Below are 22,274 nucleotides of genomic sequence, written 5' to 3' on the forward strand. Positions count from 1 at the left end.
TACACTGATAGTTCTTTACAACCTACAATTAGGTATCAAGTTTGGTATAAATATAAGCCACATGTGTAAAGTTATTCAACAAAAACCGCTCAATTTTGACCAAACTTTTTTGCGCGCTCCTACGCAAAAAGTGACGTGAGATATCGGTCTAATATTTTCACTACAGCTTCGCCTAAGAGTAAAAGTGGACTGTTTTTAGTTTTTGTGATTCGAATTAAAGACGGCTGGTTTAGGAAGTGCATATGCATAACTATTGGTTAGGCCAATGAAATTAGATTAGCAGTTTCTAGCTCAAGTTTTCAAGAGAATCATACGGGTAGACGGTTATTATTGATTATTCATTTCCAGCTTTTAAGCACAAATTTACTAACTTTTATGAAATTCCTCTAATTAAAGAGCGTTTAGCGTCACGCGAATTTAGTTTAAGCAATTAACATAAATAATGATGCTTGATATGACTGTACCGAATGCATGCGGGTGATGACAAGAAACTGTTAATCTAGATTCCATGGCGTTACTATAAAGGAAGTTATTAACACTGTTTTAAAGAGGAAAACTATCATAATATATTTTAAAAAATCTGTTTGGTTCTGTAAAGTATAGGTCTGTTTCGAATAATAGGGTTGCGATCCTAAGGCTAATGTTGGTTACTATCGAGTGTTAATTTCTTACTTGCTGTGGTTTGTTGGTGTGTATTGACAAAAAGTCATGATATCTAATCAAAAACACAAAAAGATGCGGCCAAGAAAGGACAGAGCGTGCGACTTAAAGGAATGAATCAAAAATTGGTGGCCAAACTGGTAGCTACATTTATAGCAGTGATAAGAATTTTACAGCATATATTCATTCATTAGTTAGTTAGTTAGGCCGCGTATTTTGTTTTACCCACCATCATACCCCAAGTTAAAAAACAAAACAAATGCAGACTGGCTAACTAATGAATAGTTACCAGTTTGACCGCACCTTTTTTTCACACCTAAGGTGTTTTTGATTAGATCTGTTTTAGTATGAATTGTAGTAGATAATACTAGGTCGTTAATTTATTTGAATTGTACTAGTTTGTGTTACTCAGCATAGGTGATTCATAACGCCGAATAGGTTGACCTGTAGTTATAGCTCCTGATGCATGGTTTACAACTACACTAACCCAATGCAGTGTGACTTGATAAACCTAATATATGGTTGCTGGCTAACTTAGCTTGTCCTTATCTGAATCGAAGTCCTTGATGTGAGGCCTCACTCAGTTTGTGATGATGTATATATCATATATGTTTCCAGTTCTAATAATAATCCTGGTTCTAATTGAAGTATCCAATACATGGATGCCGACTTACTCTGTCCTGTGTTAGTTTGCGTGGAGTTAGCTGATATACGGTCATCGCGTAATTTGTTCCGTCTTAATGGAAATTGAAGTACGTTATTTTAAGTCGGATTCCTTTCTAATCGGCGAAAGGCTTAAAATAAAGTAATTTTTATTGTAATTATCTTATTATTTTGCACATTTCCTAGTTGTTACGTATTTTATCAATTTACTGCTTGTTATGTTTTTCAACTTATTGTATTTTTCGGTAATATTTTGATTTTGACAAATAACTTTTTTGTGTACTTACAATAGCGTTTTGTAAGAAAGTTGACAAAAATGTAAAAGCTTAATAAATAACGTGAATGCTGTATTTATGTGTAAAGTACAGTTTACAGTGAAGTATAGTTTACAGTGAAATACAGTTTACAGTACAGTATAGTTTATAGTAAAGTACAGTTTACAATAAAGTACAGTTTACAGTGAAAAGTATCAACAGTTCAGTTTCTTTCTGTGTGTCAGATGTCTACGTATCATGTCGTCAGTTTTAAGATATTGTGCTGTGGTATTTAGACTTCTTCTACATACAAACTTTATTATAATAATACTCATAGTGCATGAATACCACGAGATGTGTGGGTAATAGTGTGTCACCAGCAAACATGTTATATTTTCAACAAATAAAGAGTTTTATTAAAGTACCTTCCGATTGTATATTATCACAATAAATATGTAGCCTTTACCATAAACACAATGTCTTGCTAGAATATTTTTTAAATTAATGTGGTAAAGACTAGTCCAGCAGTTGGTATTGACTAGCTGCCTTCCCTCTAGTCTACCTATTGAAAATTAAAGACGTCTAGCGCAGATAGCTCTCGAGTAGCTTTACCCGAAGCTAAGAAAAACAACAAACATTTTAATAGCACCAAGACGACTGTAACGTTTTCCACTAACAGAGGGTTTTGTTAAAGGACCTATTAATAGCCTGACACCAAGGCACGTGTAACATTTACCAGAAACACGGAGTGTTATTAAGGAGCTTTACTTTTATCGAGTAGATTGCTTTCATTTGATAATAGCAATAACAAATTTCCTGCAATATTTTGAGAAATATTATGTTACATCTCTACGTCTTGTGTCGTGTACAACGTGTGGAAGATGTCGAAGTGTTACGAGTACGTTATTTAAACTTAAGAATCACTCCTACCAACTGATCAGAGGATCGATCATTTACGGCTCTGTATTTAAATGATCCTTAACGTTCACTAAACATATTGAACAAGAAATATCAAATCAATATAGATAACCTTCTTAAACATTAAAAAAAAAACACTGATGTGGAAAAAATTAGAAGAATATACAACAACCATATAGTGAGAGAAGAAGAAAATGCTGATATACAGATGTCATTGAAAGAGAAACTAACCACATAAAGGTATCAATGGGTAAACATTTAGAATTAAAAGATTTAAACACATAGAATCGTTTTCTGGAACTTGTTAAAAATGATGAAATGATACAAAAACAATAAACAACGGTATAGAATCAACAAAACACAGGTAGAGAGTCAAGCTATGTAGTGCAAAGGAAGAACCCTCCAAATAAACAATAAACAACGGTATAGAATCAACAAAACACAGGTAGAGAGTCAAACTATGGAGTGCAAAGGAAGAACCCTCCAAATAAACAATAAACAACGGTACAGAATCAACAAAACACAGGTTATAGTAGTATAAGCAGCGTATCATGCTGACTGGATGTCCTCCCTATAGTCATTCGATCTAAATTAGAAATTTACTATACTCGAATTTTTGTGGTCTGTGACCCGGTCGGTTATCTTGTGTGTCACATAAAGTGTCATTCAGGGTAAAATATCCCCCCCCCCAAGTGGCTTAACAGCAAATCTGAAGCCTTATAACACTAAAAAGCGGGTTTCGATTCGATACCGTGGTGGGCACAGCACCTATTGGGTAGTTTGTGTTTAACTCTAAACAAAAACAAAAAAGAGGGTGAACAAAAAAAAAAAAGAGGGTACAAATGCCAATTATGAAAAGTGTAACTAATACTTCAAACTATTTTATTCTTATTTCCTGATTTGGTAATTACGTAAAAGTTTGACTGGTGATTATATTCAACAACTAAGTTCGTGTACCAAACTATACAATACATTTGCGTAAAATGAAGTGAATCCTTTACATAAGCTATTCCAAAAATGAATTTGAAATCAGTAAGAAAAACTTGCGAGGGACTTATATTCTCATGAAAGTGGAAATAATTACAATACTTTAGAACAACTTCTGAATTATGAATTGATACCAATATTTTCGCAGGCTCGTATGATAAAGACCAGTGCACTGGGTTGTTAAAAAAAAAAGAAGAAAATCCTGTAGTAATTTTCTAGTTACTTGTATTATTTCTTCCTAAAATTTTTATAAATCAATTTTTCAATTAATTTGTTTAATTATATTGCTCGAACTAATTTTCATACATTTCGGAAGTTGTCCTTAAAACTATTCAAATGTAATAGCTTATTAAGTTTGGAAGTGTAATCTGAGAAAGTAAAAACAAAAATCAAGAGGGAAAATGCTTTGCTACCTAAAACGAATACTAATGAGGTAACTCCAGTAGATTATAATAATAATTTTAAACACCTGACACGTAATTCATTCGCATGCGTGGACTACGGTATGACGTAGTTAGTTTATAAGTTTGCTGTAGGCTAGTGTCCACTTAACAAGTTTCATAATGAGAGCTCACAGAAATATTTAAATTAGCTTAATAAAAGAAAGGAATTTTCATTACTAGTGTATTTACAACTGTTTTCGCTTTTATATCGTTGAAAGGACGCCTCAGAGCGCACCAAGCGTGATTGAGTGGTTAGCGCCCAAGCTGTAAATCCTAAAATTCAGAATTGCGTCCCATTACCGCAAAAAGAAAAGAGTGGTTCGCACTTTGGCGTTGTGAGTACTTTATAAACGTGACGGTGAAATCCTACTAATCGGTCGAAAAAGAGTGGCCAAAATGTTGGCGGTGGTTGCTTTCAGTAACTGCCTTTTCTTTAGTCTATCAGTTTAAATAGTCATTCGTATACCTTTTCATTCTAAAAACAACAACAACAAACAACACAGAACATACAGTTAATTATTCTCTATTCCTAGGACTGATCGTGTCTTTACTCCCCCCTCCCCCCTCGATTCCTCACACAGGAAATCCTTTCCCAAACTTTCATGAAGCTGTTTTATATTTGGTTAGTATCAGTGTATTACTGGGTGAATTGTTTAAGCTGTTTTATACTTGGTCAGTATCAGTGTATTACTGGGTGAATTAGTTAAGCTGTTTAATATTTGATCGTCCCTAATTTAGCAGTGTAAGACTAGAGGGAAGGCAGCTAGTCATCACCACCCACCGCAAACTCTTGGGTTACTCTTTTACCAACGAATAGTGGAAGTGACCGTCACATTATTACGCCCCCACGGCTGAAAGGGCGAGCATGTTTGGTGTGACGGGGATTCGAACCCGCGACCCTCAGATTGCCGGACCTACTAACTAATCCAAGTAATGGTTACGTTGAGTTGCACAGTTTCCTTAATAAAGATCTAATACTCAACATCTCTGGTTCTGACACATCACTGCTAATAAAGTTAAAACTGTTCAAGAAACGTCTAAGTACAGCTCTTGAAATAAACAAATTTCAAAGATTATTAAATCTAAATAACTTCTGCTTATTTTTCTTAGCTGTAAACTTGGAAAAACGCTCCATGTACTTTTTCAAATCCGGTTGTTATCCGTGGCTAATGACGAACAAAGAAAGGTTGATATCCGACGCCTTATTATCTTATTACCTGGAGTGTTCAGTCTTCGGACAAAGGTTTTCTTTTCGTTTTTTAGATCCACAACAGGCACCTTAAAAGGAAGCCAACCGAAACCGTTTTTATTTTCATCTTTTTTTTAGTTATGACGCAGGTCATTAGCAATTTGAAGCACTTCTCAAGTTCTCAACAAAATGTTCAGAAGGCTTGTTAGTCTGTAATAATGACAGCTTCCTAGAATTCGGCCATTTAATTTTCGCACCTCATGAAGTCTGCTAATAGCTCTGTCACTAAGGTAATATTACACAATATTTTTCCTGTAGCCTCTTCTCGTTTTTTTTCCCCAGTCCAGTTTTATTGTCTTCTATCCTTCATGCGTTCCCTTTCAACTTATTTTTTTTTTATGATTTGTAGCCTCGGTTCTGAAATGTCATCATTTTTATTTGAGTTCGCTTCCATGAAGCTAGGTATATTGAGAAAATTGTGTTGAAATAAAGTATACTGAAAATATTCAGGAAACATACGTTAGGCCTAAAGGATGAAATTGGACCGTCTGTGCTGTACCCCCCGATAGAATAAAGTCCTGAATGTTAGCATTATAAGCATTCAATGTCACTGGCAAACCACGTGGCAAATACTATTATTTTAATAAAATAATTCAAAACACATATTATATATATATATATATATCATGGGTTCTCGATTCTTACATTTTTGGACTGCATTTATACCACGACTGTTTGTTGATCCGAAAGAGACAATGTGAACTATATAAGATCGAGGAAATTTGGTTTATACATTTACGAGATATAACTATGAGCTTTGTTTGTCACAGTTCTAAACATGTGACTAATACTTAAAAAATCAAGTGAGCTGAAACTGTGGAGCTATTACGCTCCAGGCTTTGGAGCGTGAGTGCGTTATAAAACTATTCGGGTTGACAAGAGTAGTTCAGGATTGGGCACTAGGTGGTGTTGACTAGCTGTAGTACAAGAGTAGTCCAGGATTGGGCACTAGGTGGTGATGACTAACTGTAGTACAAGAGTAGTCCAGGATTGGGCACTAGGTGGTGTTGACTAACTGTAGTACAAGAGTAGTCGAGGATTTGGCACTAGGTGGTGTTGACTAACTGTAGTACAAGAGTAGTTCAGGAAAGGACACTAGGTGGTGTTGACTAGCTGTAGTTTTGAATATACATTGGTAATTTATATGTATGGTGATTGTAAGTTGTAGTTTACTCATCACAGTAAACCTGTATTTATATAGAATTTGAAAAATATATGCAACATCGATAGGTTTACTGTAGTGAGTAAAAGATAATTCAAATCATATAATATACACCACCATCATATAAAGTTTGTTCTTGTTCTTCCGATCAGCTCTTGTCCAGGGGTATCGGTGAAGGGTAGAATTCCTCCAAACCGGTACAACTCAGTGACAAGTGGTGAATTGAATTATATATCTATCTTTAAACATTGTTAACAGTAACAGGCGACGTCGTCGTTATAGCATTCCGTATTGTTGATGGATTACAGTTCAAAATCAATATGTCAGCTGCATATTCTAACATATAGGATCTAAATATAGCTTTAAAAAAGATACGATTTATTAGACTTCGATGCGATTCTAGAAGAACATGCTTACTAAATGCGGCTTATATTTGCTTCAGGCATTTTGTAATAACAAGTTTTGGTGAGGTTAGTAAAAGAAAACATTCCTACATGAACACTGCACGTTTTAAGAAGCAAAACATGATTCAACATGTTGATGAAGCTACAGTAGTTCTAGCACGAGCTAATAAATAGTTTTCTTGAGAGTTCGCAGCTAGCCAATTAGTAAAAATTTCGAATATTCACCAGCGTATCTCATTCAAAACATACGCTTGTGTCTTGGTCTGACCACGCTCTAACGATTGAGAAAAAGATTACAAAAACCGAACTAATCATTATCCTCACACAATGAAATATTTCTAAGGTCAAAAGCTTAAAGCTACACAATAATCCAACATGCATAAGACTTACCTTCACATGCCCTCAAAATATGTTAGTTTTATCAGAAGTAGGTCATAGGTCAAATTCATAAGATACGTATACAATGCTTAAAAGAATATTATTACAATATTAAATGCTATAATCTAAGCAAAATCAATGTTATAAAACAGTATCATTAACGTCCCCCAGTTAATGTTTAATGCAAGTCAAATTTATGATGGTCAGTTATGTGATCTAAAATGTTTATGAGTGGTCATATATGCTATACTCGTAAATAAACATTTGGTAGACTTTGTTTTAGTTCATGACAATCCACTTCAATACGGAGTATGATTTTCACGAACGACAAGAGCAGTCTGGCACCGATTTTGCACGCTTAGAAACAGAGTTCATAAGGTCCTGAGTTTTCTTTGCTATGAGCTAAGTACATATCATGGGGCGTTTAGCATACGGACTGATCCTGTGGTAGCTGTTCCGAATCCAGAACAAATAGACACTGGACAACTAGACATCACTTGTATATTGTTAAATAAAACAATAATCACAATAATTTTCCCCCATTATATGTTCTGTATATATCTAGGCTTAATACATTACCAGTTTAATTTACTCCATTATATAAACTGAATAGAGTTAGGCCTATTTTATCAAAATTTTAAATGTACTATATTATATTACCTGCATGGTAACCGAATACCTAAACAAATATCTTGCGAATCGGTAAGTTCTTCCTTTAAGTATGTTGCGAAGTTTTAAAAGTTAGAACACTCCTCTAAAATTATTAAGTGTCTAAATGTCCTACTTCCTCATTTATTTAAAGTGTCTAATTGTCCGGTTACCAGCTGTTCCTAACCCTCTGTACATTGACATGTCGTCCAGTTGCGGCTGCAAACACCTAATTGAGTCTCAGAGTATGTATCCTACGATTTCAGTACGCCCGAAATCATCATTTTGTGTCGTGGATGATGGTGTACGTTGTCTACGTATCCGAACAGTCGAGTCATTGGTGTGAAAGCAGTTTCCACTCACTTTCAAACACATTGGGCCAACTTAAAACAACTGTGTAAGATATCGACATATCTTTCTGAGATATAGCTGTAGTTCACCAAAAATCTGGAGTACGTCGGGGTCTGTGATTCACTTCAAGGTCGTTATTGATGTATGATTGTATAAGACCACTTATATAGTGGTAACACAAGCACCCAGCAACGCCTAGCTCAAACCTTAATGCTATAAAGGAAGGCATTGAGGCCTTATAAGATAACGGTCAATCCCACTAACAGTTGGTAAAAGAGTAGCCCAAAAGTTGGTGGCGGGGATGGGATGTTGACTAGCTGCCTTCCCTCTAGTCCATCACTTCTATATTAGGGACGGCTAGCACAGATGGCCTTTGACTAGCTTTTAACGAAATTCAACAAATAAATAAACAAACCTGTAGTGCGCATGGCATTAAATGTCACTTTCGTTTGGCGTCGGCTTCACGTAGTAAATACTAAGATGACTACTAAACTCGAACCATGGCACAAAGAGATGACTGATATATACACATACATAGATAGGAACTCGGGTGGTTTGGTGTTTTTACAGCAAAGCCAGATCTGGCTATCTGCTGTGTCCACCGCGGGGAATCGCACCGCGAATTTTTGCATTGTAAGTTTGTAAACTTACGCTGTCTCAACGGAGGAAAAAATCATGCGGAAATTCCAAAAATCGAGTTTAAATGAATAAGAATCGTGCAAATGGTTCGAATCTGGCAATCATTTTAATTTTTAGTTCGCGAGGCTGACGTCAAATGAAAGTTACCGTTGATGCTGCGTGCGTAACATAGATATCTTTGTTGATCGTCCGTATTCAGTATACCTGCGTGGCGAGAAGCAACGATATTTCTTATTCCTATAACACTTTAATTGTTTAGATCAATATATTAGAGAATGCTTTAACACACTGTTGAAACACGCCAGTTGTTCAGTGGTAAGTCTATGGAGTTACAACGATAAAATTCAAGGGTCGATTCCACGCGGTGGACACAGCAAATAGCCCAGTGTGGCTTTGCTCTAAATCAAATGGTCTGGTGGTTAGGGCGCTCTACTCGCAATCTCCGGGTTCGAATCCCCGTCATCGAACATGCTTGCCTTTTCAGCCGTGGATGCATTATTTTGTAACGGTCAATCCCACTATTCGCTGTAAAAAAAGTAGTCCAAGTGTTGTCGGTGGGTGTTGTTGACTAGCTGCTCATTGATCCACCATATCACTGATAATTAATTAAGGTAAAACAAACTCAAAATGAAGATATTTTTAACTTTCTTGGTGGAATAATGTAGAATATTACTCTTCACGTTCATATTGTCCAGTCAATCAACCACGTTAACATTAAAGCACAGCGAAACGTTCAACATGAGAAACAAGGAACAAATAATTAATGTCCACCCGATATTCTGATATAACGCTACTGTGCTTCTAACGAGAAGATTATATTCAAATGTTCTCCTATTGGGCATTTAATGACAGTAATATAACGCGGAGTGCATTAAGAGCTACTGAAGAGAAGAATTAGAGTTAATTCGTTGCTAGTATAGAGCCATGGATGGAGTTCACATCAACAATTTCCTGGTCGAATGGTTTAATCTCTACGGATTTTCGAACAGCAATGTTACAATAACGTTTACAGGTTGGATTGAGCCATCATTTATAATTCCGGACAAATAATTATGTTCCTTGGAAATAATAAGTACGTCACTTCGAAATCAGCTGTGTATAGGCTCGCATTGACATACCTAGCAGGTTTTATTATATAATATGAAATACAATAGTCAAAACTTAAAAGTATCTCTTCAATTCATTTACTGTCCTTAGTCGCCTTTACTCTAGAATATCCTCAGTATACAGCCATCTCTAACGTTGGAGATCATTTACTGTTCTTAGTCGCTTTTACTCAAGAATATCCTTAGTATACAGCCATCTCTAACGTTGGAGATCATTTACTATTCTTATTCGCTTTTACTCTAGAATATCCTTAGTATACAACCATCTCTAACGTTGGAGATCATTTACTGTTCTTAGTCGCTTTTACTCAAGAATATCCTTAGTATACAGCCATCTCTAACGTTGGAGATCATTTACTGTTCTTAGTCACTTTTACTTTAGAATATCCTCAGTATACAGCCATCTCTAACGTTGGATATCATTTACTGTTCTTAGTCGCTTTTACTCTAGAATATCCTCAGTATACAGCCATCTCTAACGTTGGATATCATTTACTGTTCTTAGTCGCTTTGAATATTTGTTTGTAGTTAAGCACAAACCTACACGATGGGCTATCTGTGCTGTGTCCATCGTGGTTTTTAGCGTTATAAGACCAAAGACTTACCGTTGTGTTATTGGGGGAGGGTATACTGTGAATATATTGTATGGGAAAACTATGCCATTTTTGGAGACGACTCAGATCACAAACTAGAGATTATTACTATGTATAGCCGTCACTAAGTTTTTAACGATAGATTAGAGACAAAGCAGCTAATCAACAGTACCCACCGCTAACTCTTGTCTGACCGAATACAGTTGCGCAGTCACTCTAGCTTACCCAGAATCCCAAAGTGCTGAGCCCAGTTATTGCGAACCCCTTGAGTTATCGGATCTACAATTCGGTCACGCTAACCAATCTGGAACGCCGGGCTAGTTCAGGTTAATAATGATAAAAAAGCTGACAAATAAATATACAGACAGAAAAAAAAGGACAAACAAATAGACAGCCAGACAGACAAACATACAGACGAAAATATATATAGGTTCAAACAAGATTAAAAATAAAACCTTTATTTGCTAGATATTGACATTTCCGTTGCTAAAATAAAGTCGATGTAATTATTTGCCATTGCTAAAAACTCTCTATAAAACTTAATTCCAGTCGGCCAAATAATTCCTTTCTTTCCAGCTAAGTATTAATACATCAGTTAATCAGTTTCATCGAATTTGTTCCAAATTGTTGATCAGTTTACTCCATGACAGTAAAGTTTTAACATCCTACAATACTAAGCATCTTAATTCTTATTGTACTCAGTGAGTTTGCGAAAAATAATTAAGTGTAGTGGCATTCTCTTAAGTACTTAACTGCAATCAATTAACACTGCTGAGACAAATATTAATTATAATAGTCTCACAACGCCATTGTAAACCGTTATTTGTATTTTGTATCCCATTTTATTCGGGTTAATCAATTATTTTAATAGTTATAAATTGCATAGCTTATATCCGTATATTAGCTCCTTTCGTTTGCTAATCGTTACGTTTTATTACACTTTATAAGCTTTCAAGTCCTTTCACAGCCAAGATTCAACTTCGGCAATAAGCCTAAAACACGTTTAACTGTCTATTGTTCAAATATAGACTTGACATTTAATATCTGCACAGTACGTTATGTAATGTTATTTAGAGACGTTTAGTACCTGCAGAGTACGTTACGTAATGTTATTTAGATACGTTTAATACCTGCAGAGTACTTTACGTAGTATTATTTTGATATGTTTAATGCCTGCAGAGTACGTTATGTAGTGTTATTTAGATACGTTTAATACCTGCAGAGTACGTTATGTAGTGTTATTTAGATACGTTTAATACCTGCAGAGTACGTTACGTAGTGTTATTTAGATACGTTTAATACCTGCAGAGTACGTTACGTAGTATTATTTTGATATGTTTAATACCTGCAGAGTACGTTATGTAGTGTTATTTAGATACGTTTAATACCTGCAGAGTACGTTATGTAGTATTATTTTGATATGTTTAATACCTGCAGCCGGTATTAAACATCTCTAAATAGCACTACATAACGTACTCTGCAGTTGTTAAAAGTCTCTAAATAACACTACATAACGTACTCTGCAGTTGTTAAAAGTCTCTAAATAACACTACATAACGTACTCTACAGGTGTTAAACACATCTAAATAGCACTACATAACGTACTCTGCAGGTGTTAAACACCTCTATATAGCACTACATAATGTATTCAGGTGTTAAACATCTCTAAATAGCACTACATAATGTACTCTGCAGGTGTTAAATATCTCTAAATAGCACTACATAACGCACTCTGTAGGTGTTAAACATCTCTAAATAGCACTACATAACGTACTCTGTAGGTGTTAAATATCTCTAAATAGCACTACATAACTTACTTTGCAGGTGTTAAACATCTCTAAATAGCACTACATAATGTACTCTGCAGGTGTTAAATATCTCTAAATAGCACTACATAACGTACTCTGTAGGTGTTAAACATCTCTAAATAGCACTACATAACGTACTCTGTAGGTGTTAAATATCCTTAAATAGCACTACATAACGTACTCTGCAGAGTTCGTTATGTAGTGCTATTTAGAGTCATAATTTTCGAACTGACTGCTCATGTTTAATTTAGAATATGTAATTTCACTTAGATATCCCACATTGAGATTTTTTTTTTAGTTACAATATGCTTTCGAAATTACGACGACCAGAGAAGGATTAGAAAGTTACAGAAACGTGCGAGCTGGTTGTGATTGTAATGACGGGGATGAATGTATTTTGTTCAAAAAGCCCTATATGTGTGTGTGTGTGTGTTTTTAAAAGTATTACACGAATTCAACTGTTATGAAGTGTATATATAAGTATATATATATCCTATTGTGGTGGTATGAATTGGAAGAGATCAGGGTCCTGAAAAAGGTTGCCCAACGGGAAGGTTGTGTCACGGCCCTGATGTAAGGCTCAAGGACAATCCTTGTTTGTGAGAGGGGAGAGAAGAATGTGGTAGTTTGAGCTGTTAAAATGGCCTTGCTATTAGGAGCTAGAGGGATAACAACTTAACTCAGTTGGTAGAGATCAACCGGAGGAAATTACAATACTATTAGCTGTTCGTGACAATGACGAAACGTTCATTTTTATCTAAACATTTGAAAATAATTTGGAACGACGTTTATATCGTTTTAATTACCTTACGATATATTTTAATATAGTCTTACTCAATATTATTTTAATATATACTTAGTTCAAGTTAGAATTGGAAAAACAACTTAGAATTCTTTAACTTATTTAGTCAGTATTGGATTTATCGGACTGTTTGTCAGTCCACTACTTCTCTGTCTGCCGTTCTACTTGCTTGTTTATCTGTCATTACCGATATTTTTTTTTATTTCAATTCACAAGTTTTCATCAGTGGCTCATTGGTAAACTTGAAAGCTTATTTTCCTGAAAGGGATCCGAAATCCGCTTGGAGGGGGTCACCCGTTTTAACCACTTGTACCACTGTAAAGTAATGTGTTACCTGTCGATCAGTCAGTAGACACTAAAATGACGTCACATACGGGACGCTTAAAAAATATGATGTTTGTTTTTAAGGCAATGCTACGCAATAAGCTGTTTACTGTGGAATGGCTCAGGGGTAAGTCTGCAGATTTGCGACGCTACAAATCGGGGATCGATACCAATGTTGGGCAAATCACAGATTCCACTGCGGGGAATCAAACTCTTTCGGGGACCCTGTACAAATACGTATAGTTTATATACTAAAACAAACAAGCATTATAATTAAAAGTTTTATGTCTCCAGTGGTAGTAAAGTTCACAAATTTACAAGAGTAAATAAAACCAAAATTAAGAGTGGCAAATATCTTTTATTTCTTGCTTTTGAAGTTCATACGTCATGCTGTGTAATAGCCTTCAGAGTGCATAAGTCTTTTCTTGATTCACGGCATGCGCAAATTTTGCTGACCTCACGACAGTACAAATTGCAACCTTTTAATATTCATTAGCTACAGAAACAAGTTTCTTAGAGAATCAAACTCTAAGTTATGAAATCTTTTGATACTTTTACTGTCAATTTTATAACATTTCATATTGTTCTAGTCTTGAATATGACATTCTAAATCATTTTAGGATGTACCTTATCTAGAACATTTAATAATTACAATTATTCTTATTTGATGGCAACAGGAAAACAGAAGTGTAGAGAGGTGTGGCCTAACAAGGATATCGAAAGGGGCTTCAACTTGTTCTTGGACATGCTTCTTCTGATTGTTCCTGTCCTTACCATGTCCGTGACCTACTTTGGTATTATTCGAGCTTTGCAGGAAGAAGCCAGCAACGTGACGTCATCTGAGACCGGTAATGATTTGTTTCTCCATAGAGTTATCTCATTAAGTTCTCGTTAAAGTCCTACAAGCTGAGATTGAAAGTTGTAGCTTACAAAATTGACGAACTAATTCGAAGTTTAAATGAAACCTAACCCTCAATTTACGGACCTGTTTTTATACCGTTCACTTCCCCTGGAGTCCATATGGGTCATAATGAGTAATATTACGCGTTTTCATTTCACAAAAGTTCACAGAAACAAAAAGCTGAACGAAGTAGTTTATTCTCTTTCTCAAATTCACTGGGGGCTCAAGCAGTGATTAATTTCAATATCGAGGGACTCCAGCTGTGATTAATATCAATGTTGAAGGGCTCTAGCAGTGATTAATTTCAATATCGAGGGACTCCAGCAGTGACTGATTTCAATATCGAGGGACTCAAGCAGTGATTAATTTCAATGTTGAGGGGCTCCAACAGTGATTAATTTCAATATTGAAGGGCTCCAGCAATGATTAATTCCAATATTGAGGAGCCCCAGTGGTGATTAATTTCAATATCGAGGGACTCCAGCAGTGATTAATTTCAATATTGAAGGGCTCAAGCAATGATTAATTCCAATATTGAGGAGCCCCAGCAGTGATTAATTTCAATATCGAGGGACTCCAGCAGTGATTAATTTCAATATTGATGGGCTCCAGCAATGATTAATTCCAATATTGAGGAGCCCCAGCAGTGATTAATTTCAATACCGAGGGACTCCAGCAGTGATTAATTTCAATATTGAAGGGCTCCAGCAATGATTAATTCCAATATTGAGGAGCCCCAGCAGTGATTAATTTCAATATTGAGAGGCTCCAGCAGTGATTAATTTCAGTATTGATAGTATTTATGTTTAAATATTTTCATTTGATTCATATATTATTAGGAACCCGGCCACCAACAAAGACATGGACTACAAACAAAAATACTTTAAACCATCAGTAACTTTAAGGATGAGGTGAATTCAAAAGTTAGGAACCACACCTCATGAAATTTGGAAATCAAGTCAATATTATAACTAGTAAAACACTTTCTTTACATTGGTAGTTATGTTGCCTAGCGGGTTTCTGGTATTGGAAGTCTTTGTGGAATACAATTTTATTGAATTCTAGAGCTTTTCATCTAAACCGACTCAGACGCGATGATTTCAAATCATACTTTCTGTAAATAAGAAATGCTATTTGTCAACGGCTAGCATGGGCTTTGAAGTTGGTAAAACTATTTCGTAATTATTGATGACTACCTTAAACTGATAATGGAAAATTACATTTCTTGCTAATATAAAAACTTCGAATAGTAACTATTTCTCAAGCACGATTTGAAACATCGAATAGTGAGTGCAATGGTTAAAAAGAAATGATAAATAATAGCCTTACGCTACCATAGCTATAGCGAAAAATAGTGCAAGCGTTCTGTTACGTATTTTATGTCCTATCTTACCCTCATTGCCGTAATTAGAACATTTTTATTGGTAGAAATATGCAATTAAAATGAAAAAAAATCTGCCTATCTATGAACAATCACAATGACTACAACACTAAATCTGCCTATCTATGAACAATCACAATGGTTACAGCACTAAATCTGCCTATCTATGAACAATCACAATGGCTACACACTAAATCTGTCTATCTATGAACAACCACAATGGCTACAACACTAAATCTGTCTATCCATGAACAATCACAATAGTTACAGCACTAAATCTGCCCATCTATGAACAATCACAATGGCTACAACACTAAATCTGCCTATCTATGAACAATCACAACGGCTACAACACTAAATCTGCCTATCTATGAACAATCACAATGACTACAACACTAAATCTGCCTATCTATGAACGATCACAATGGCTACAGCACTAAATGGATTATCCTTAAAAAAAAACATACGAAAAACATCGAAAGTCATTATTCAACTTATTTGAGTTGGTTTTCATCTCAATTTTAGAGAGTTTAAATCTGTTATCCTTTTTAGCCTATAAACGTTAAGGTAGTATTTAAACAATAATAACATTATATGTAAAACTTCAACCAGTATCGTTCATTACATTTCATGCATCTTCAAATAATATCGTTTTTTTTTTAAAGAACACAAATCGTTTTCAAATCAGTTACATATATTATAGGAATTTGAAATGAATTTTTAGAGAACCAACTATGATGTTCGTTCAAGCGTCACCTAACAAACTTTCCAGCAAATATAATTGTTTTTCTTAAATTCTTAGATATAAAAATAAGTGCATGCATTGCAGTGTTTTGAATTATCATTAGTGTGCAATACATATTAATCATTTTCAGCTTGTTTTACTCGCCTGGGGTATTAGTTGGTATGAGTTGACTGAGGACAGCAATTGGTAGCATCGTCATCAAGGAACCTCCCCATATGAAAAAAATCACTTTGTAGGCATGTGATAACGTTTGCCATTGTCGGGACACTAACGGTCGACAGATGGCGTAGTATCGCTCGATAGAAATAGATACGAGTGTCCATACACTGACTGAGACCGAAACAGCTATAAAATGTAAAGGTTAACAAACTATCAGTTAAACCTCGTATTTACTCCGAGAAGAAAAGATTCAAATGAAATTATATAACAACAATAACAACTGGGTACCGTACAAAAATCACTAACACTAGAACCAGCTATAAAAACCGTATATCTTATTCATTTACTATACTTCTAACTGCACTACTGTATTAACAACTTTGACCTTTAAACGTTTTTCTTCCATATTGTTCTCTTAATACGAATAAGTAAAAAACAGCGAACAAAAGCCGGAGTGGTTCACTGTGCCAGACTCCAGTTCCTGAGGGAGAGTGACAGAGTCTAAGAGAACTCTACCTATGGACACAGGGAGGATCACAAATAGTCAATAGTTCTTTGACACTCTGAAACACGCATAGTTTCGCATGTAAACCGAATAACTCATTTTAATACATATATTTTTAAGGTTTGAAGTTTCGGGACTCGCTCCAATTCCAGGCGCCAGACAGCTCTCTGGTGCTATTCGGTAGTACCATGCCTCTGCGTATGCTGTGCTTAAACCACGATGTAGAATTTTAAGAATAACAAAACCCAAAATCTCAGAAAATGTCTATAGTTCTAACGATTTTCAATCAATTTAAAAGAGTAAGTGTATAATTCGATGCCGTTCTCAATACTATAGCCTTCTGCACAGATACATTCTTAAATGACTTCTTTTATATTACATTGTAATGTGATATCTGTTAAAAAGTGCGTTTCTCATTTACTTTCATTTACTGAGCATCTATTAACAACTGGTGGAATAAATTTGCAAATCTAAAAAAAAAAAAAAGTTTTTAGTTCGTTTGTCAAAAAAACAAAAAAAAAGGGCCAGTCATGCTCTGTTGGTTGGCTTATCGGGTTGCTGATCTAAAATATTCCTAGGTTTGGTCCAAAAAAATACACCGATGGACATGTTTCATACGTTCGGCTTTAAGTGCGTTATAAGAGTGAAAGTCAATCCTGCGAGATGGCGGATGTTTCAAGTGGTGGATTTCCTTTGTTCAGCATCTCTAAATAGAATATAATTATGATTCAACTTTAATTGTCTTTGATCTGGCCATTTAGTCCATATAAGCGTAAGATGTGGTTCAGATGAAAAATACCAAAGTAACAACAAATTTAATAAAACCTTGCCACTTTCATTGGGTAGAACTTTCTTATTAAAGTTCCTTATTTCAAAATAAAATTTCACAAAAACGTTGTATTCGACACCATATTACGTATTACTTCGTTATTTCTCTACATCCCCATACTGAGAGTTAGTTATAAAGTGGCTGTAGTATTTTGATTACGAGAGCTGTATCGTTAGAATAGTGTACAGATATATTAATGAAATGACATCATGGTTCGATTCCCACTTTACAAGTTTATGTAACTTACATATATATATATTTCACCGTGAAAAATATTTTGTTGTTGTTAAGCACATAGCCCCATAAATGGGCTATCTGTGCTAAGCCAACTGCAAGTATGAAACCCAATTTTTAGCGTTATAAGCCCTCGTACTGACCGCTTAGCCACATGGGGTCATTTGTGAAATATATTCTTTGTATAAGTACCGAATAAACAAATTCATTACATATATGCCGTGTCCATATCCATATCTTCTTGAGAACATAGGTACTGCTAATAAGCCCATTGTGTGTATATATACCGTGTCAATATGTCCTTATATATATAAAGAGAGTGATTTCCTTTACATAAAACAATAAAGGTTCAATAACAATAAAAAAAACTTGAGAGTTTCTTACACCCTTAAATTTAAGTGGAATTATGAATGTTAAATTTTCTAACAGTTCTATTTCAAATCGTTTCAACGATAATGCTAACAACAAGCGCCAATGTCGGCTAGACAGTAGACGGTGGTTGGGACGCTTGACTCGCAATCTGCGGGTCGCGGGTTCGAATCCCTGCCACACCGAACATGCTCGCCCTTTCAGCCGTGGGGGCATTATTATGTGACGGTCAATCCCACTATTCGTTGGTAAAAGAGTAGCCCAAAAGTTGGCGGTGGGTGGTGATGACTAAAGCAGCTGTCTTTCACTGCTAAATTAGGGACGGCTAACACAGATAGCCCTCGTGTAGCTTTGCGCGAAATCCAAAACAAGCAAAGACAGTTAGACCTTTTCAACAGTTCGTATTTCTTGGTGTTTATAAGGATAAATAGTTTATAAGTTTCGTTTCGAAGTAAACATGATACAGGATTTGTTTTTGTCTTTTTTACTCCGGAATTCACTGTCAGGTTCTTTTTTTTTGGGGGGGGGGGTATAGGAAATTTCTAGAATATTAAAAATTAACTCGTGCATTCTATCTTTAAATGAAGTCGGAACCTGCGTTCATTTGAACTTCTTTTTCTTCCTTCTCTTCTACTAATTCGAAATATTTAGTAGCAACAACTCAAATATTCAGCCTAGCAGTCTGAGTTTCTGGACACAGGTATTAGTCAGGATGGATCAATCCTATCAAGATGAAAATAGAACCATTGTGAAACTCATAAAAACCACTCCATGGCAAATAAATCTGTAAATTTTTTGTGTGTATCTCGTATAACAACAACCTTGAAAAAAAAATATAAAAATCGTTAGAAAATTGTAAACAATTAAAAACAAAACAAAAGGTATTTTTAATTGTTTATTTAAATTCCAACTGCCATAACAATACAAGATTAACAAAAAAGGTTGTTATTAAAAGATCATTTGAAACTCGACAATTTAAAATATGGTTTCGTTTTAACAACGAGATAGCAGAAGAGCAATTTGATTTTGTTTTTCGTATAAAAATGCTTTAGAAATCAATAAACTTACTAAATTACCTATTCAGATACCTTTTCTTCTTTTTTAGAAACTGGGATTTAAGAAACCCCTTTTTTTGCTTCTTCCGTTTATATATATGGATAATAATTGTTTGTTTGTTTTACAGCAAAGCCATATTTGGCTATCTGCTGTGTCCATCGCAGAGAAGTGAACCCCGGATTTTAGCGTTGTAAGTCCGTAGACTTACCGCTGTCCCATATAAGTAACAAAGTAAATTGTAAGGTAATGTTACATTTATGTTTTTGAAAGTCAAACAATTTGTATAAATTGCTTAGCAATCCTCATATAATTTTAATATCGACGACACTAGCTTGCAAGTTCAACTGTAAATATAATTTTCAGTGAAAAGCAGTTAGTAACCTCAAGATAGGTAAAGAGTGTTTCTTTGCTGATTTAATTTAGAATATTAAAACATGTAATACCATATAAGTAAATAATAAATGATATTAAACAAAGTTACATATCCTTCCTCAAAGTGTAGAAACGCACTAATTTTTTTTTTTCTGTCTCTGAGGAGACTATGTTTTCTTCTCCAACGTATGCACCCTCAAAGACAATGATTAAAAAAATAATCCCTAAAATTAGTCATGAAGACAAAAGCCATCCTTTACATTCTGGCCCATTCCAAAATTCTCTTAAATTTGCTTACAAAAGCTGTTCTGAGTGCACATTTGTATATTCAGGGCTTTTTCTAATTGTTCAATTTGTGACATTTAAGAACGTTCCGAGTCCTAAAGGTTAATAGAAACAATGATTTTCTCAAGTTTCGACAGTTTGACCAATCTTGAAAGCTTACAGTTTGTAAACAGCCTAATATTTCCATTACATTACTTGTATAAAAATGTTCTCTGAAGTAAGCTTTTAGCTAGAATTGATTGTCTTCGACACTTCTTCATATATTGAGTTTCTTTTTACTGTTGAGTCGCTGATGCAGCCTCACATTTCTACAAAAACACACATACAACTTAGTACTCGATGAACATTTTGTCTTGTTATTACGTAACCTGTCAGCTTATATACAATTTTTTGATACATAGTCGGTACTTTCTGTACTTTATACGCTACGAGAAGTCAAGGTAACCTATTCCCTTAAGCTTAGGATTAACAGGTTCTAACAAAAAAAGAAACTAGACAGTGAATTCTTTGAACTCTTGTTTTTGAAAATTACGGATTTAAATTTTTTAATGATATATGCGCTTTAAAGCATTTAGAAACTTCGAGAAGTATTGGGCTCCGGGCGATCATCAATAAGTGTAGTAAAAGAAAAAAGAATAATTCGTTTTAATTTTCTCAAAACTTTCTTGTGATTAATAGTTAATTAATAGCTAAGTATCAGTTTTACTTTGACTTAATTCTGATTACAAATTTAATCATCCAGTCTACAGAGAAAAGAAATTCAAAGACAGAAATTGGCATATGATGTGCAATTTAGTTTCGTCAAGACTCTCCAAAAATCAAAACAAAATCTATGTCTTTGATAAAACTCTTTCAAAAGAATTGAACATTCGTAGTTTTTATATCACATATACGTTCGTTGGTAGGAAAATAAGCACAATTAATTATTTCAAAGATACTCATTGTTCTAATGCTTAAATATATACTCGAATGAATTTTGAATACAGAGGTAAGAGAGATTAAGCAGTATACGCGCAATCAACTCTACAAGTTAAAGACGTACGTTTATAAAAAAAAATATAAGTTGGTCTGTAACTTGTAAGTTTCGTTTCAGAATTCTATTTTTATACATTTTATCATACTTCGTGTAAAAGTAGAATTAATAATTAGCATAAATGTTAAGAAACATGACAACACGATATGATAAACTAACAAACTTATGAGCATTATTAATACACCAGAAGAAAACTATATATATATTGACTATTTTTAAATTCACTCAAAACACTAAAATTATCGCTGTTGGTTGTTACTAAGCACAAAGCTACACAAAAGAATATCTGTGCTCTGCCCACTACGGGTATTGAAACCCGATTTCAAACAGTATATGTCCGTAGACATACCACTGTGCCACTGGAGGGCTAAAATTATCGTTGAAAACAAATGTGACCAAATTATTATTCAATACAACTTGGAATTCATAGGTTTTCTGGTGTTTTGATTTAAAACATTATCCTTATTGATGTATATGTTATTTTAAATTAATTTTTACTTCTTATTTATATAATTAACTTACTTTTGATTCGAAGTTTTTGATAACACGATAGGCGGTATTTCGGCTTTAGTACTACACCAATTATAAATTGAAAATAAAGAAGAATGTAATAATATGTGAATCACACTATACTTGTTATATGTGGTGTCGATGAGGCCTGTTATATACATATATATATATTAACTGTATGAAAGAGGTTTGAATAAAACAAAAAGAAAACAATCTCACTAACCAGAAACAAACTACAATCCCATACACGAAACATGTTTGGACTGTGCCAATTAAGCTATATGGATGTCAGCTTCACTAGTCTGTTAGTTTGATCCATAGTTCTTCTCGATGCTCCGGGTCCTGTGCTGCCACTAGAACTATTTATTCTAGCGTCAGTCGCGCACAGTCTGATGGTAATGATTGGGCAATATTGTCCGGCAATTTCTATGGTAATAGCATATGCGAAAGAAGGCAAAATCATCTCTTGAAAAGCCTTCCACAGAATCTGTACGGAGGGCAGCCTA

At 34.7% G+C, this 22,274-nt stretch overlaps 1 protein-coding gene across 1 annotated transcript in view; it reads right to left on the reverse strand.

Moving 5' to 3' along the window:
* The window catches only part of LOC106460897 (cholecystokinin receptor-like), a 73,645-nt gene that overhangs the window by 3,523 nt on the left and 47,848 nt on the right, over positions 1–22,274 (reverse strand). Inside the window, exon 3 of the mRNA XM_022388160.1 lies at positions 16,561–16,761. Coding sequence (XP_022243868.1) covers positions 16,561–16,761 — 201 coding nt within the window. The remainder of the gene's footprint in view (positions 1–16,560; positions 16,762–22,274) is intronic.

This window comes from Limulus polyphemus, unplaced genomic scaffold, assembly GCF_000517525.1.
Source record: "Limulus polyphemus unplaced genomic scaffold, Limulus_polyphemus-2.1.2 Scaffold36, whole genome shotgun sequence".
NCBI classification, from domain to species: domain Eukaryota; kingdom Metazoa; phylum Arthropoda; class Merostomata; order Xiphosura; family Limulidae; genus Limulus; species Limulus polyphemus.